Raw genomic sequence first — 19,392 nt, 5'->3', positions numbered from 1 at the left:
ATTAATCATTAGAATATATCTGAAGAGCAACCTAAAGGCTTAAATGTGGTTTAAAAGGCTGGAGCAAACTGAGGTGATGCAGGCCTACGTGTATCATGATTATATAGTTATCCAATGTTCTTCCTCCTCCGTCCAACTAAAAAGCCCATAAAGGGATATCCAGGGCTTACTAATTAGCCAAGTTTGAATTACAGGAGTAGCCGAGGCCATAAATGGCTACTTTTCAGCCCAGAGAGACATCTACTACAGGGTGAAACATTGCTTTTCCAAAGCTTACTGATTAGCTTGGTTTCCATTCAAGGACTAACCAGGGTTACATTTAATGAAAAGCTCAGTTTCACCAGAAAAAACGTCATAGGGGTCAATAAACAAACATACGTCAAATGCTTCAATACATTTGAGATATTTGACCTGTTTTTTTTGACAGTGAGTGCTTCAATTCCTAGAAAGGCAATTTCCAAAAAAAGCCAAAAAAAATTGAGTCAGGAGGGAGGGCAAAGGTCAGAGGTCGTTTTTCTTTCTCGAAATCATATCTCAGAGGTTTCGACATCTGTTTTGTCTGAAATAATGTGCAATCTCTCTCTCACTCACTCACTCTCTCTCTCTCGTTCTCTCTCACTCTCTCTCTTCCTCTTTTTTTTTGTTTTTACATTCTCTCTCGCCCGCTCGCCTCACCTGTCTGTCTTTTGTGTCTACTTTCCCTCTTAAAACCCCAATAGTCTTCCTCCTGAAATCACCTGCAGAGGAATCAATAAGCTATCAGACCATGAAGACTCACAGACTCTCTCTCTCTCTGTGTGTGTGTATTGCATGCTGTGTCAATTGGCTATCAGCCTGCCGTCGCCTGTGTGTGTGTGTGTGTGTGTGCGTGTGAGCTTGTGCTGTCAAACTAAATCCTATATTTGATTGACAAAACAAGCAAGAAAGTAACCTGTACATGTCTGTGTGTGTGTGTGTGTGTGTGTGTGTGTATGTGTGTATTTTGCCCTAGTAAACTCCTATCTTAAACCAGCCAGCTCCAAACTACTGGTGGAACAATACTGACGTGAAATGCAAAAAGATTTTTTTCTTTTTTTTTTAAATTGTCATTTCTCAGCATCCTCTATACTATACAGTAAGAGCAATGGGTATATCCACAGCGCAGCATCCAGAGACCACCTCCAGTCTTTATTGCCAGTGGAGCTTTAACTATAACATACAGGTCTTTTTGATGGTGGCAAGAAACCCACACAAGCACTGAGGAGAACACACCTGGACCTGGGATGGGCGGGATCCAACCCCAGGACCCTCTGGCTGTGATGCCCCTCTAAAGAGAGAGAGAAAGAGAGCAGGCAACGCCGACATCAAAGAGAATGAAAATGAATCGGAAGGAGTGAAAAGGGGCGAAAGGAATGAATGCAGTAAATGGAGAGGAAGAGAGGGGGAGTGAGAGAGAGAGAGAGAGAGAGAGACACACAGCGAACGAGCTACGGGGAGGAAGGAGAGAGTAAATGGATAGTGAAAAGACAGGAGTGAGAAAAATAAAGCGACAGAGAGAAAGAGAGAGAGAGAGAGAGTTGAAACGAGGTCAGGCGCTGCTGAGAAAAGCACAAAGCCGAGCGGAGGCTGAGGGAGAAGCATGAAGCACGAGAGAGAGAGACACAGCAGAGGTTTGCCTATACGAGCCAGCCAGCATGCGTGCAGTAAGAGAGAGAGACAGAAAGGTGTGTGAGATGAGAGGAGAGAGAGGAGAGAGAGGTGTGAAGGGGCGAGACGGACAGACAGAAATGCTCGAAGGCTTGAAAACGCTGCACACGACATGTACGTACACAGATGGCGTTGTGATGGACAGGCGGTCACGAGAGGCGTGTCTGTGTGGTACAAGACAAACACTGAAACTACAATCAGCTAACATTGAGTGACTGAATACCAGCAAACTGACTGACTGACTGACTGACTGACTGACTGGTTGACTGGTTGACTGGTTGACGGGCACATGAGGGAATCAACCCCTAGTGTAAAGTATTTCAATGCTCATTATCAGCTGCCAAGTTTATGTTAGGAATATATTACAAGAACATCGTTTTACTGAACTCACCATTATTATCACTATCTGTTCATCAGCTGATTATTTTCTCAATTAACTAAACTGCTTTGTCAACAAAATGTCAGAAGATAGTGAAGCTGTTTAATCTCATTTCCCCAGAGTCAAAGAGGATGTCAACAAATGTCTTTTTTTTCTTTGACCAAGAGTCTCCAACTCAAAAGATATTCAGCTTATATGACAAAGAAAGACCTTATAAATTCAATTTGAGAATCTGGAACAGTCAAATATGTCAATGGTTATTAATGTTTGTCAGTTTCTTAGTCTTCAATTATTCTTTGATGGGATATTTCATGATTGTACGTCACTAAGCTTTGCAAATTTCAGACTTAATTTGATTAAGATTTAGTTCTCGTACAGCTGTTTCCAGATAAGACCCAATTAAACACAGATGCCTTTGAGAGTTGTGGCTCAGTTTGAGAAATGGATAGTTCAAGATTTGGAGAAATAGACTTAAGATAACCTCCGTGCTCAGTAAATATGACACTACCAGCAGCAGCTATTAGCTTCATTTAGCAGAAAGACTGGAGAATGTCAAAGTGAGGTATTGTTTTGATATTGGTGAGAAATAGAAATATTTGCACTTGTATTTCAGATTTTAAAGTCCCATGATTTCCAGAGGCTTTCCCCCACACATATAAGAATAGGAGGAAATCTGAAGAGTGTTTGTTTTATGCTTTTTTTTAATATAACCACACTTACTGTTTCTTAATGTGCTTTATGAGAGCATAAATATCACCACACTGGCTTTTGTAAAAAACCCACTCAAGAGGAACCCTGGGCGTTAATGTAGAGTAAACACATGAAGAAGAATTCCCACAGAGAGATGACAATAAAAAATCAGAGCGAGCTGATCCAGTTTGCACTCTGTGTTCACACACTTCATCTGTTTCGACTCCTGAGACGCTCCATTAACATTCAGTGACCAGCGGGAGGAGGAGATGCACTAATAAAACACACACACACACACACACACACACACACACGGCCGAGCATTTAACCTCTCTCTCTCTCTCTCACACACACACTCACACACAAACACAGTATGAAAGATGCCCACATGTGACAACACATACACACACACACTCACCACAAAAGAATTTAACTTATTACTCATATTGCATCATAGTAGTAACATTCCCGCTGTCAAAAGCATGCTCGCCCCCGCCTCGGTGTGTAAGAGGGAAACAATGAAGGAGTGAAAGGCGGAGAAACTATGGGTGTGTCAATGTTTTCTGAGTCCAATCAGCAAGACACCACTTGTTTTATTCCATTGATGGGGGGGGGGGGGGGAGATCACTTACTCAATGCCTAAACATATACAGTGTGTGTGTGTGTATGTGTGTGTGTGCGTAGCAGCAAATATGTATGTGCAAGCATTATGCACGTGTGTGCGTGTGTAGGGTGTGTAATGCCATATCACCGCTGCACTAAGCACTGTGGTCACGCAAGCCTGAGCAGCCTTTGGGAAGTAGGTCAATGAGAGTGAGAGTGAGAGACAGAGAGAAACACAGGGAGAGAGAGAGAGGGACAGATAGAGAGAGAGAGAGAGAGGGAGGGAGTGAGAGAGATGGTGGGAAATAAAGTGGAAGAAGAAGAAATAGAAACATGCAAACGCTGATAGGAGTAAACAGTGGAAAGTTACAAGTTAGAAACAAGCTGAATACCTTTTTTACTGGGAACATGTGCATACAAGCTATTTATGGCTAAGGTGTATATGTATGTGTGTCAGAGTGTGTGTGTGTGTAGTAAATATGTGTTTTTGCTGATGCGTGTTTGTATATGCATCCCAAAGGACATCATGGCCTCACCCACACCCCCCTCTCCCTCTCTCCCTCTCTCTCTCTCTCTCTCTCTCTCATATGCAGGTAGAAGCCTGCTTGCTGCTTTGCTTACATCCCACACGCATGGCTCACACTCACAGACACACACACCTCTAAACTTTCCATCGCTAAGCCTTGCAGAGCCGCCTGAGCCAGTCACTGCGAGCCATCTCCACCCTAATGTGTTTATCATCAGGAATTATCAGTGAAATTACATCACATTATCAGGAGAACATATCACAATATCGGGGTTATTACATTTTAGACTCCTACAGAGAGCCAATTTATTAAGTTCTCATGAGTTATTACATTAGTCTACAGTTACTACATTATTGCGAGGCTTGTAATTGATAATCTTTTTTATTTCGTAGGCTGCTGATGGAATCAGGGTTGCTGGTTCCAGCTGTGATTGAGTGAAACGGCCATCTGAGCCTACATGGAGATGTTACGCTAATTAGGACTGAACCAGAGGTCAGACACAGGTCAAATGTGTGTGATGTGACAGTGCAATGTGATCTGTGCCAAAGAACCTATTTATAACACACACACACACACACACACACGCACGCAGACACATTAATGCACCTTTTATCGGAGGAGGCAACAACATCTAAATATAACAACAAATGATTTTAAAAGTGGAGTAATGGAAGAGGAGAGATGCTGTGTGTGTGTGTGTGTGTGTGTGTGTGTGTGTGTGTGTGCACAACTGCATTGAACCATATCAAATAACGTTGTACTGAATGTGATAGGCTGTGTTGCTAGATAACTGGCAAAGTGTTTTTATGTGTGTGTGCGTGTGTGTGCGTGTGTGTGCATGTTTGTGTGTTTGTGTGTTTATGTATAAAAGTACATGCTCACACCAGTCTGTGCTTGCCTTCCCATGGCACCTGGTTGCCACAGCTATATGCCATGCTGGCATCTGTGTGTGTGTGTGTGTGTGTGTGTGTGTGTGTGTGTGTGTGTGTGTGTGTGCCTGTGTGTGTGTGTGTGCCTGTGTGCGTCCTGCTGTCCTCTTGCACCCTTAACCATGGAAATTTCCTTTAACCTTTTCTCTCATTTACACCAGTGCCCTTGAGAGCCCACACACACACACACACACACACACAAACAAAGGAGGGTGCAGTAGTACAGGCTACGAGGTTGAGATAAACCAACCGTCATTGTGTTGAGACTACAAACAGTTACAAGTGTTAAACCCCTGAAACAGACAAACCTGCTGAACAGTCACATCATGACTATTATCACTACTGTAGCACGACTGCTTCTACCACCACCACCTCCACCACTACTACAAGTATGAGTACAACTACTGCTACAACAACCTGTACTAGTATTACTGCTTTTAAAACCACCTACCTACTACTGATATTACTACTTCAGCTACTACTACTATGATAACTGCTTGTAATACCACCAGTACTATTACTACTACTGCTGCTGCTTCTACATCAACTCTACCACCATTACTACTGGTAGAGCTGATAGCCTATTAATGATAGTAGTACACAGCTTTTGCTATTACTACAACTTCTTCTTCTTCTATTACTACTTCTACTATGATGATGACTGCTTCTATTAACTCTGCAAATATTAGTACTACTGCTTCTACTATTGCAACTTCTTTACCAGTTATATACCTTCTTTACCTTTACTGGTTTGAGGACCATCACTCTACTGCTACTACTGCTGCTGCCTCTGCTATCACCATTAGTATGTACTACTACAAACACTACATTACCAGTGGTTAGAACCAATATAGGTTTAATAATTACTGCCATTACTACATTACTACTATAATAACAATACTACAACTACTATCTGCTATCACCATTAAGATTTACTACTACAAACACTACATTACCAGTGGTTAGAACCAATATAGGTTTAATAATTACTGAAATGACTGCAGCTGTTTACCACTGCTGCATCATTTTAGTAACTATTACTACTGATGATACAACAGCCCCTATGAATACATTTATGTTTGAACGACTACCACCAGAGTAAGGATAAATATTAAAGCGGGTTTGCCCTGCCGCCGCTGCTACTGCGTTACTCCTCCTTCAATCCCAGCAGACCAACAGTTTGGAAACTTCACAGGATGACATAACCCCACGAATTCACTGTGTAATCCCCCAACCTTGTAGAGCATGAGTCGTAATCACATGCAATAATCCTGCCAGACTAGTGGATTATCGGGAAGGGAAAAGACACTGTGTGGTATAGGGTTTTTTTTGGTTGGCGCACAACCATTTATCGCCCACAAACATCAGCCTCAGGTGGCTCATATGACTCTTAATGAGTGTCATTACAACAGCCGGGACCACTCAGATGTTAAAAATATGGTATCGCCCACCACTCAGTTAGAAGAGAGGGCCACTTGGATCGAAACATCTTCAAGTATCTTCAACCGAGTCTAGCTGCCCTCGGTTTAACCCTCCATGGTTTGAATGACTGAGAATCTTCACTCGACACACGACCGGTATGAGTGTGTGTGTGTCTGCGTCACGTCTTCAGTCCGGCAGGCTATAGTGTTAGTGTCTGAGGAGTGATGATGTGTTTGTGCTGTTGGGTGCTTGCCCGTCCACAGTCCAGGCATCTTTACAACCCGATCTGTCTGTCAGCTAAATTGGGGCAAACCCCAGCCAAAACACTGGCCCGACGTCAAGGGGAGACAGAGAGAGAGAGAGAGAGACAGAGAGAGAGAGAGAGAGACAGTTACCTTGTTGGTTATAACCCATATCGGAGCAGCGTTTTATACTCACAGCCTTCGCACAACTCCCCATTTATCTTCCGTGTTTTTATTACAAAGCTCCACAGCGTCAAAGTCTCAATATGAACAACAGCTGGATGTGTCAAAGTCCAACTTTTAAGCAAAAGCAGACAGCCCTTACTACTTTTTACAGCGGTTGTCAACATTGAAATATTATCACTAAAGCTTTCAGATAACCACTTCCACTTCAAAGAGAATTACACATCAATATCTTTACAATTATAACCATAAACAGCCACACTTCTGCAGAATTAGCAACATCAATTGATAAAGATGCAGTTAGAATGAAACCTCTGCAAAAAGGTGAACGAATAGCAGCAATCACACTTAAAACAATGCAATTATATTAGCAGAAATCACTATATGCTGTGCAATAGTTCACACATCTCCAACATCAAATCCCATCCACTTCCATTATCTGCTAAACGCTACAAATGCCACTTCTTGTACAGATGTGGCGAGATGGCTAACGCGTAAGGGGGCTGATGTGATGGTGACATGTCGCCGTGGCAATCAGCATCCCTTCTCGTGTCGTCTGCGTCTAATCTCATCAGATTTTTGTAACGAGAGACACACAGCCCTTTCTGCTTTAAAATAAGACATTTCCCTGGTGGCTGCCCTCATGATAAATCAGGTAACGGAGGAGGAGGAGGAGAGCTATACAGAAAATAGGGCAGCCAGCTAGCTCGGCGACCGCTGGGCCTCCACATGTTTCCCTACAAAGCCCTGAGCTGCTGGGTGAGATTGGATTCCCTCTCCTTCAACCCCCTTCCTATCTTCTCCCCGAAGGTGTTATACAAAATAGTGGCTCGTGCATGTGCGTGTATGTGTGTGTGTGTGTGTGTGTGTGTGCGTGCGTGCGTACGTAAATGTGCGGGGAGTGACAAACGGCCCCACGCTTATGTTGACACTATCAATATAGAAACAGGGTCCCTGTGATGAATACAAATTTGCCTGCAAAGGTTAGGTAAGGTAAGGACACATGGCACACACACACACACACACACACATACACACACATTAACATGAGCGTTGAGATAAAACTAGAAAAAAGAGGCGCAGACGTGATGAGGAATTCAGATGAGGGATGTATGCATGCATAATTTCTTTGAAGAACACATGAAATATATATACTGTACACACACTCCATCCTTCTGTGTACCCCAGCAGAGGAATTGGATGGTCTCATCACAACACAAGGCCACTTCATCGACCCTCTGATGCAAAAAAAACTCCAGATAATACACAGTCAATATGTTGATTTTTAGAGCAAAGACAACCTGGATAGCAATGTTTACTCACACCGTAAAAAAGAAGGGCCGCAGAGCATCAGCCAATTAAAACGGTCAGTGGACCCCTGTGTAAAAATGTGCTTTATGGGCCTCTATTGGCTCTACATGCGCCCCCTTTATCTCTTTAGAGGTTTATAATACAATCAAAAGAAGCAGAAGTCAATGAGGACTGTTACGCTGGAATAATACTACCTGTCCCCATGTTGTCTCTGAGTTAGTTAGTTTGTGGTAATTTGATTGATCACAGCTTTATTTAGGAATGCCCCCCCCCCCCATTGAGCACAAGAAAATAGGCCCTCAAGAAAAAGGTAATAAGGTATCTTTACTCTGTTAGTGGTAGCGCACCAATAAATGGATTCTTATTCAATCACATTAAGGCTGCATTTAAGAATTTGTCAATCAGAATTACTATGATGATTCTTTTCTCAAGTGTGAGTCCTTCCATCACAAAAGCCAAAAGATATTCAATTTACAAGCAACCTGAAAAGCAACAAATCCTCTTATTGGAGACTCTGGGAGCAGAAAATGTTTGGCTCGATAAAAAGACTTCAATGATAAGTCAATTATGAAAATTAGTTGCCAAGTAACTGTCTGCTGTTTAACTAATCATTACAGGTATAAGTAAAAAAAACGCAGCTGAACTTCGGAGGTATGGTATCACGTTCTCCAGCTTTAATAGAGATCGATATTATGAGTAACGAAACATTCCCAAACCCGAAAAAGTTCTAAGTTGCAGCTGACATGAGGTTGAATGATATACAGATGATGATTTAACAATAAAAAAACAATAAAAATATGAATCCTACAGTACGTGTCCTGCTGAGTGTCTGTGTGTGGTATAAAGATAAGAACTATAAGAAAAAAAAATGGAAGGAAAGAGTGAGAAGAATATGATGAGAGATGATCACAGCACTGACTGTAAAGTATATAATCTGTATTAAAACTATAGCCTGAAGAGAGAAAGAGAAAGAGAGAGAGAGAGAGAGAGAGAGAGAGAGAGAGAGAGAGAGAGAGAGAGAGAGAGAGAGAGAGAGAGAGAGAGAGATGGGGTAGAAATTTACATCTTCACATCCCACTCTGGGTTGAGTCACGGCAAGAATGGCAACAACCTGGAACACAGCGACCAAAATTGAATAGATTTTCATATAAATTGAGACGGCAAGAGGCAAGATGATGAATACCTAATAAGACTCTTGCTCACTGGTGTCTCTGTACTGGTTTTATATATATATTTTTTCTTTTTTCTCATCTCACAGTGGTATCTCTCTGCCCCTCCGCTGTAATACACGCGATGAAGCCATTGTGCGTGTTGGACACTTTGCACGGTCGAGTGCTGTCTCCACCTCAGGGGGAAGAAGAGCTGTTTGGAAAATCCTGCAGCGTGCATGCGAGACAGATGCAAACTGGATTTAGAGATTTGCAGACTTCCCCCTCTGTTTGTAAAACCTGTCCTGTCAATTTCCTAATCTGAGAGTAGTTTCTTCTGCTGACACTAACCCTAACCCTAACCCTAACCCCAACCCCTAACCCTAACCTCAGATCCTTCCTGCTTTCTTCCACTCTAGAGATTTACAGTCAGATTAGGGACTAAAAAGTCAAATTAAACATAAAAACACTTCAATACATCTACAATAAACTACTTAATTCCAGGTTCAAGGGATGTTCTGTGATGGAAACCAATCTACAGAATAACACTATCCACTCTTTGTAGGTCCACACTGCTAAAGAGAGGCAGAAGTAGGGCTCATGTTAGTGTAGCCTGATACCGCCTCACTAGTGGAAACCAATCTAATGAAGAAGTATTGCGTAGCTGCGTTTGGCCCTAAATTGCATCGGTCATTAAGCCTTCGCTAGCCCTGTTTATCCCAGTGTTGGAAACCAAACTAAAATTAGCGCTGGCTGGGCCGGAGCTTTAATGTCTTCTTGTAGGAGAGACCAAAGAGGACGTGAGATGATTAAAAAAGAGAAAATGTAAATGACAAATTATCACGATTGGAAATCAACGGATGAATTGTAAAGATATTACTTGGGCAAGGACTTAATGAATGTGGATGATATATCTTCAGCCGTGATCTTCTCCCCCCGTGTGTAACCGTGAGCTGCACTGGTATTCATATTAGGACTGCAATTTGTATTCATATCTCCCAACGCAATCTTAATGAAATTGATTCTGCCATATTTTGCATTGTGGAGATCTTGTGCATCATATCGAGGGGTTTCTAATTGACAATAGTGTGCGGATGGAAGTAAACACAATTCTTTTAGGTGGAAGAGGGAAACAGAGGAGTGACTTGGTGAAAGTAAAAGCTTTGGAGATGATGAGTTATGGAAGTAAATGCATCAATATTTGCTTTGCTATATATACTGTAGCTCCACCACCACAGAGTAACACCTCAAAATTACACAACTACACACTATTTACATGATGATGAAGCTCATAAGGCAAAAAAAAAAATTCCAGAGGTGCTATGTTGGTAAAAACGTTTCCTGTCACAATCATATAATTTAATATCTAATTGAGAATATCGTGATTCTCATTTTAGCTTGTTTGTGAGTGTGAGTGTGTGTGTGAGTGTGAGTGTGTGTGTGTGTGTGTGAGTGCCGGCTGTAGCCTCTGATGCCAACCAGGGCTGAGTGAGCAGCTGACGAATCACCACGCAATTAATTATTGAGAGACCCCCCCTCACCTGCTTCCACTAGCATGCTAGCTAGCAGCATGTGACACACAGAAGCATGCATGGACGAATGCAGTTTATGATCTATGCTCACAGGCACACACACATGGGGTGGCGAGGAGGGGTTGGTGGTGGTGAGGCGGGGGGTGAGGGAGGGTGAGGGAGGGTGGGGGGGGCAGGATCTAAGCTGGATGCCTGATAAATCTCAGAGGGATTTGGGAGGAAGCATCCATATTCCCAGCGCCCACTCTGACGCACACATGCACAACCACATATAAACACACACACACACATTTACAATTAACTAGGCACACACACACACACACACACAGAGAGAAAGTCACTAGGCACCTTGTTGTCAGCCCTACAGTAACAACCAGGTTAGGAAACATGAGCTATAAACTTAAGTCAAATTTTTAGCTGCACCCGTTTCATCAATTTAAGGAAATGTGATGAGATGACACAACCTGCAGTAAATCTAACCCAGGAGCCCACAGAATGAAAACCACGCTGCTGTGTGTGTTTGTGTATGTCATAATAATCCTCACTACACTTTCATATCTTCCTCAGTTCATGGTCAAGGGAACACTTTGTTCTATGTGTTGACTCAATGCCTTGACCTTCTGACCTTTGACCTGCTCACTGCCAGGCTGATCTAGGATACTCTTGCTATGATTTACTCAACATAGCAGCATGAACAACATCTGCCAAATATTAATGTAAGTGTGAGTCAAAAAATGAAATTGTGGCCTATAACCGGATGCAACCTTATAAACAAGTAGTATATACAGTGTGTGTGTGTATATGTGTGTGTGTGTGTGCAGCTTAGAGACAGAAGGGACAGGTGAGTCACCGTGGGGTTGCAAGCTGAACACATTGCACTGCAGCAATGCACATCACGACTCAGACACACAGTAAGAGCAAAAGAGAGAGAGAGAGAGAGGAGGGCGAGGGATAAGGAGGACACACAACACGCAACTGGGGACAAAACAGCGGATGAGAGACACAAAAAAACCCTGAAAAAGGAAAAACAAAACAGCCGTCACAGTAAAAAAGCTCAAATCAGTGGACAGAAGAGGAGGCCTGATAAGATGCAGGCGAAGAGAGTCTGTCTCTCTTTCTCTGTCGCTGGCATGGCATGGCATAAATCCCAGTCACTGCGAATCACACCTGTATCCATCACCCCCGGGTGGAACTTCAAAGCCTTGTTATTTATATACCTGTCTGTCTGCCTGCCTGCCTACCTACCCGACTGTCTTGTCTGGATCCTTTACTCTTGTTACTGTCTAATTCAAATCCGATTTATTGGCTTACACCAAGAAAGTAATATGAAGATCTTTACCTGTTTGCACACTAAGCATAGATTCATTCCAGCTGTGATTTATTACGCCAAGTGATTAAGTGTAGGTGTGATGATGGGTGTTATTTTGGCATTCAAACCAATATGCAGGGATACTTGATTATCCAATCTGAACAATCACACTGAAGTTTAAAAGGAGTTATCCGCTTATTCTGGCTATCCATCTTTGGTGATTACTACTCAGACGTTCCTGCTCTGCGTTCCCCGAGATCACCCATCAGCCGAAAAGTAACGACGAAACTCTGACATCATCTTCTCTTTGGATTTTATCTAAAAAAAAAAATGTGTGTCCCAACTCTCCAGACAGAAATAACACAAGCAGCCAGACAGTGAGTGTGTTGCAAATAGATAAAAAAGGCTAAATCTGCGGCTAATTATACCACAGAGATTGATTTATTTAGATGTAAAAATGCCAAAATGATGACTTTAGGAAGTGAAAGGTTACATTTAATGATGAATCAAGTATCTGACAAAAATCTGTCAGTTTAGTATAGAGCTAGATGTGGTCAGTGAAGGGGCCGCCTTACATCCACTCAGACATCGGATAGGATCACCTTATAGACACGGATGGCCACCTGCTGTGTAGGAGTGTATTTGGACGCACGCTCACACACACACACACACACACACACACACACACAGACGCACAGGGGCATCACGGTTATAGGATAAAGTGCTGACTGACAGTCTGAAGCTCTATAGGACTACCCGGCAGTGCAGTAATGGCTTTCAGCTTTATTAAGTTTTCCATTTGCAAAGTGTAGGCTTTGTTTCAGAGATGCAATTAATGTTTTAAACACGCACACACACACACACACACACACACACACACACATACACATATAAACACACAAGTTGAGTTTTATCTTGATTAGTCTGCTTGATAGTAACATGTAACTTGGGACGAAGGGAAGCCAAACATGGAAGCAGTGAGTCATTTGTCGATGTTGTTGAACAATGTGTTCAATGTGAAAAGTATTCCCAAAGTTTTTTAATTATTCCAGCCTCTGAATTCTCATCTCATTACTCTCTCTGACTCAGACTGTTCTCTTTCTACATGGGTTTTTTTTTTTTTTTTTTTTTGATCACACATTTCCAATTAAGTGTTCATTTAAACGGGAGCGCGGAGCTAGAATTGACAAGTCTAGATTAAGTTAGAAGAGAAAGCAACCTTTATGTATCACATGACACATGAGTGCTTTACATCCCAGCCTGGAGTAGTCGAGCAGGATAACTTGGATGGACACGGAAACTTTTTATTATCCCTGAGGGGGAAACTGGGGCGACTATTTTTACCTCCCAACTTGACCTCTAGTCCTAAACACAACTTCAAAACTAACTTGTAACTAAAAGAAAGAAAAAGAAATGATATGTGATTTCAATTATACTTTGAACAGGTTGTAGTTTGATCTTTAAAGGTTAACAGATTCCTAATTTTCTCACTGGAAACCATGTGACGTTTTTTGGGAGGGTTTTTTTTTTTTTTTTTTTGCACAGCAGACCAGACTAACTTAACAAGCCACGGCTAATATTTTACCAGCATGAGGTTGGTTGGTGGCTGGTTGTATCCTGTTACAGCAGGATGTGGTGACTGACGTTAAGTCGGCCTGATCTTTCAGAGTCAATCCCCTTGCATGGATCCAGACCAGCCCTCAACACCCGGTCAATGATTAGCACTGAAATAGGTCTGACAGACCAACTGCACTCTTAAACTACCTTTCGACACTTTGTACAGTTCCACGTGTGCGGCGGGACAGGGCAAAGTTTTGTTTTTTTTGTTATTTTTTTTACATATAAGCTTCATGTTTCATGGAGGGCTTCCAGACAATCCGGCGCCATGCTAGCAAGCTATATTCCTTAGCATTTAATCTGACTATCCAAAAGAACTACAAGCATTATAGAAAACCCTGCTGTTTGGTTCCTGCTGTGCTATTTCAGCCTGAGAAATTGATTCGATTTGTTTTCAATTGATTATTTCACCAGTGATGCATCTGATTGGTTTTATGTTTCCATAGAAGCAGCTAGTGTAAGCTCATGCATATGATGACCTAGATCTGCACACAGCGGTCTCTCAATTAGATGTATTTGTGCAAAGATTTTACAGCACAAAATGCAAATCCTGTGTATGATGAATATGATGAATGTTTAAGAAGAAGGTGCTCCCATTTGATTCATTTGACTTGATTTGATTGTAAATCTGATGCCATATTGGCTTCAACTTTCAAAATCTTTAAATATTCTTTTTTTAAACCCTCACTTCATTTAAATACATTATAAACAGAAAGATAAAGGCAGAGATTAACAGTGTGTATAAGTGAGAGAGAGAGAGAGCGAGAGAGAGAGGGAGAGGGGAAGAGCAGCAAAAGGAGAGAAATTACAATAAGCATGCCTGCTGAATGTTAAAGAGTGAGCAAGAGAGGAGACTGTATGACAGAGAGAGAGAGAGCGAGGAGGAAGGAGTCACATGTTAGGGGGAGGAGGAGGGGGGAGGAGGGAGGGACTGCCTGTCACTCGGCTACGTTACGGGTAACGCCTCCCTCTCTCTCTACTGCCTCCCTCCCTCCCTCCACCACTACAACTCACATGACTGCAGCAGCCCTGTTCTGTAACTCCAGTCACGAGGATAGAGTAGTAATACAATAACCAGCCGGCAGGGGTGAGCGGCATAGAAACACACTGAGAGAGAGAGAGAGAGAGAGAGAGAGAGAGAGAGAGAGAGAGAGAGCGAACCACCAGCAAGCCCTAATAACCCTGTGTAAATATTAACATATTAACGCTGCGTTTGTAGAGTAGATAACCTTATCGTTTTACACATGAAGAAAGAACTTGTGCTGTGATAAAATGTACAATCAGATTTCTTTCCTTTCCCTTCTTACAAGTTGCACTCTATCGCTCACCCTCTGTGTCACTCAAGGACTTTGCAGCAAGAAAAAAAAAAAATTCCAGCAAAAGCGTGTAATTGCTGCATCATACCAACATAGATGTTATTAGCATGATCCTAACACACATCCATCCTGATGAATTTGGTATATTTGGCAGCTCTGAGATCTCGACTATAGATGTATGTTTGCATGACATGAGTTTGTCATGACTGGCACATTGGTGAGCCACTACTGGGTTAAGCAATCACAGCAAATGTTGGCGCTTACATACTCTGTAAAATCATTATAGGGATATTAAACAATGGGAGACATGTAGGAGTAATAGGACTATTCATTTCACATCATATTACATCTCTGGTGATCAATATTGGGAGTCATTTGCATATTTTGTTTCAGTGTAGGCACATCTAGTCACCATATGAGAATAATATCACTGTGATGCTTTTTTAATAATATAGACATATATCAAGTCCCTATAGACATGTATGCTTACGTCACTGCATATATTTAATAAGCATATTGGTGTATTATATGTTATATGCTGCATGTACTGGATGTTCATCTATTATATATTAACCTATTACAATTTGAAGGCATCATTTAAGTATTTTGGTGTTTTGGAGGGGTGGGGGGGGGGGGGGGGGGAGCAGGACACATCTGTCAATTTGTGTACTGTCTGTGTGTGTGTGTTTGTGCACATGTGTGTGTTTGTGATGTGAAAGCACATGTCACTGCTGTATGTTATAAATAGCCTGCAGTCTCCCTGAATCCCACCACACACTGAATTAACCTGCTTGAGCTGCCAATCAACTGTGACAGAATACCCCCCCCCCCCCTCCACACACACACACACACACACACACACACACACACACACACACACACTCACACTCATCATCGCATCCTCCGCTGACCGTGCAATCACAGCAATAACAATCACCACGACGCATTCTTATGTCACACTGTGACGCAGTAAATACCGGGGGTCCTGATTTCCAATGACATACCGTGTAATGGGTTTACATGCACATGTGTATTTCGGTAGTGTGAGTCTACAGCCAGAAGGTGACAGAAGGTAGATGCAGTGGAGAAATGAAAAAAAAAAAAAAATCCACCGGACCCGGTACGGAAATCCTTTCATTTAATGTTTCCTTCCACGTAAGCAACAAGACACACATCATATCATACAGTATGAGAGCTGCAGCCAATTATCACTTTGAATTTGAATAATCGGCACACATATGAAGTGCAAAGCATCACTTAATATGGAAGAAATCACCATTAATGTAATTGGCAGACCACTCGCTACCGCCCTCCACGGGGGTATTTTTGATAGATTATTATGGGATTAACAGGAGAACCAGTAATAAAAGTTTCCATATTATTTTCAATATAGGTGTTTTGTGTGTTAACTGTATGCCGAATCCAATTGAAGATCATATTCATTCATTTTAAATATTAATCCATGCGTAAGGTGAATGCGTGATCCCCAAAAAAAGCAATCCATCCTTGAATTGCTGATATTTCTAAAGGCAGTTTGGTGTATTTACGCTTCCCATCCGTCTGAACCAATGAGTCGTTTTGTAACTGTTACCAAACGATTACGCAAACGCATTATGAAAACGTAAAAAAAAATCGCAGCAACTTTCACAGATAAACCAAAACCGACTATCTGCTGTCTCTCACACCACTTTGCGGAACATCGTCTAATAAATTGACCAATCTGGATAAATTACAGGTAAGGCCTATCATCGGTGGGAGTTGCTCAACTTCGAAAGCGCACCGAGCAGCCTGCAGATACCCAACACAGAGATCCCCAGTTAAGCTCACGGTGCTGTGGCAAGCAGCTTATAAATGGATAAATAACACTACACAGCACTGATGTATTGCCTTGCTTCCCCCATACAGAGACTTTATTAAAAATCTGCAACATTCAGTGAGCAAAATACAACCAAAAAAGCTCATTATCCAACCATCCGAGTGAAGCATCAACAAAAAGACACTCGAGTGTGTCTTTTTCTTCGCACAAAATTTGAAGCCAAGCAGTCCTGCAGCCAGTAGATTAATATCATAATGTCATAATATCATAATAGTCCTCAGGCTGAGTCCATGCGTTCAGGGGCGCACCACGTGTCCAAGTCTCCGGCACTGAAATTAAAACTTCCCTCAAGAATGCGTCAAAAGTTTCCAAAGCGCCCCTCTGCATACCAAATAATCCTCCCCAAGCTGCAACACACCGGCATGTCTCCGCTTCCAGAGCCAACACAAAAGCATTTATTCGTTTTCATCCGTTAAATTCCCTCTTTTCATGGCCGATGACATTTCCTCCAAAAAACACGTGAAAGCCAGGCGTCAAGACATAGTAGACATTCACACACACACACACACACACGCACGCAGACCGAGACACCGGGTTGCAGAGCCGGGGAGATGCTGCCGACAAGCCGGGCGAAAGGCTCGCATCAACCGGGCATAGCATGCGCCACGGCCGGCGACGTGCAAAGACGCACCCCGGCCTGGAAAGCCCAAAGTCCCGTGTGTCCATAGAGGCCGGGATCTTACCTGGCTGCCGGAGTTTTCTGTCAGGTAATTGAAGACAAAGGACGAGAGTTCCTCATCTAATAGTGGAGCGCAGTCCGCCATCTTCTAGTGAATGAGGAGCCGTGGAGTCAGAGAGCGGTGTATAGGAGGAGGAGGAGGAGCAGTGGGTATAGTCCGCCTGCAGAGGGCGCATCTGTTTACACACAGCAACAAACCAAGACTTTAAAGGCATGCGGTTCTCCAAGTGGGGTGTGTGGACCTCCACGGGTCAATGCAGTGGCCATAGAGGGTCCTACAACAACAACAAGATTAATTTCCATTTAAATTACCTGAAATTATCACCTATAGAGGATTTTATATTGAGAAAAATACAATTAAAGTTAATGGCAAATAATAAGTATAAATAGATATATAATGTTTAAAGATAAAACATAATTTCTAGAGTCAGAGCCAAGATTTTGTGTGGTGTGAAGACATTTAATTCTGTTCTTTGGCCAGATTTCATTGTTTAATAAAGCAAAAAATATAAACCATAGCACAGTCATTGAATATAACAGCCTTCACCTCATACCACTGTTACTGTTAGCATATCAGGAAAACTGTTACATCCCCCTTCATCCTCCCTTCAGTTCTGCCTCCCTCCGTTTGTCCTGGAGGAACAACTGTCATTTCCCATGAAGCAATCCAGAGGCTGACAGGTTGTGATTTGTCCTTATAGTACACAGACTACTAATTGTTGCCCCATTAATGCAATATTGATTTAATTGTAATTAAAGTCCATATGTGTCTCCTAAAAATCAAGAGTTCAGCATTTTTTTTTTTTTTTTGCTCATTATCAAAGCCGGAAACAAGTAAGCTAATGCAAGGCACAGCAAGTTTATGTTATTATCACACAAACACATACACAAACACACACACACACACACACACACACACAAACACACAAACACACACACACACCAAACGTCCTGGTTGCTCAGCACACACTTTGTTTGCTTTAAGGCTCGAGTTGCACTTCTCCACCGTTATTTTGGAGATGCAAGCACTGACAAAGTGTTTGCAGAAACCTGCTGCTGTTGCCGAGCAACCGCAAACCCAACTTCTGTCAGCCATATAGCGAGAATAGTTGATGATATTAGTTGATGTCATTGTAATTGAATAAAAATGTCACTATCTAAGTTCAGGCACAACTCCAATGGTGTTTATTTGGCTTCTTTGTTGTTGGAAACGGTCAAACAGTAACAATCACTTCATTCACTTTTCTCTATTTTTTCATTTTAATGGCACAGAGAAAAAAGTGCAAATATGTAGGGTGGTTGTTTTTTAGATTTATAACATTTTTTTCATTCATAAGTGCTGACATCATAAAACTGGACAGATAAATGTGGAGTACACAGGAGCAAGTCTATTTTCAGACAGCCCCATGTTCCCTCAGAAAATAATATATATATACAATATGTTATGTGCATTAGGTAATGGCCATACACTGAGGAAACATAGGGCTGAGGGAACATAGGGCTAAGGGAACATAGGGCTGATGGAACATAGGGCTGTGGGAACATAGGACTGAGGGAACAAAGGGCTGAGGGAACATAGGGCTTAGGAAACATAGGGCTGAGGGAACATAGGGCTGAGTGAACATAGGGTTTAGGAAACATAGGGCTGAGGAAACATAGGGCTGAGGAAACATAGAGCTGAGGAAACATAGAGCTGAGGGAACATAGGGATGAGGGAACATAGGGCTGAGGGAACCTAGGGCTGTGAGAACATAGGGATGGGGAAACATAGGGCTGAGGAAACATAGGGCTGAGGGAACATAGGGGTGACCCTGAGTACACTGCATGCAAAATCACACATAGCTGGCTTCAAACTGTGCAAGGGGCTGCAGCAGAAGCATGTTGCAAATTTCAGTTGATTTTTCCATAATAACAGACTTGGTGCTCAGCTTTGCCCTTCTGAA

General features: G+C 42.3%; 1 protein-coding gene across 1 annotated transcript in view; it reads right to left on the bottom strand.

Annotated features, from left to right (window-relative positions):
• The window catches only part of ppargc1b (peroxisome proliferator-activated receptor gamma, coactivator 1 beta), a 105,966-nt gene extending 88,415 nt beyond the window's left edge, over window positions 1-17,551 (bottom strand). Inside the window, exon 1 of the mRNA XM_053324340.1 lies at window positions 17,454-17,551. Coding sequence (XP_053180315.1) covers window positions 17,454-17,534 — 81 coding nt within the window. The 5' untranslated portion in view covers window positions 17,535-17,551. The remainder of the gene's footprint in view (window positions 1-17,453) is intronic.
• Between the last annotated feature and the right edge of the window lie 1,841 nt (window positions 17,552-19,392).

This window comes from Scomber japonicus, chromosome 8 (genome assembly GCF_027409825.1).
Source record: "Scomber japonicus isolate fScoJap1 chromosome 8, fScoJap1.pri, whole genome shotgun sequence".
Classification (NCBI taxonomy): Eukaryota; Metazoa; Chordata; class Actinopteri; order Scombriformes; family Scombridae; genus Scomber; species Scomber japonicus.
The sequence above is the reverse complement of the archived record's forward strand: the minus strand, read 5'-3'. Positions and strand labels throughout refer to the sequence as shown.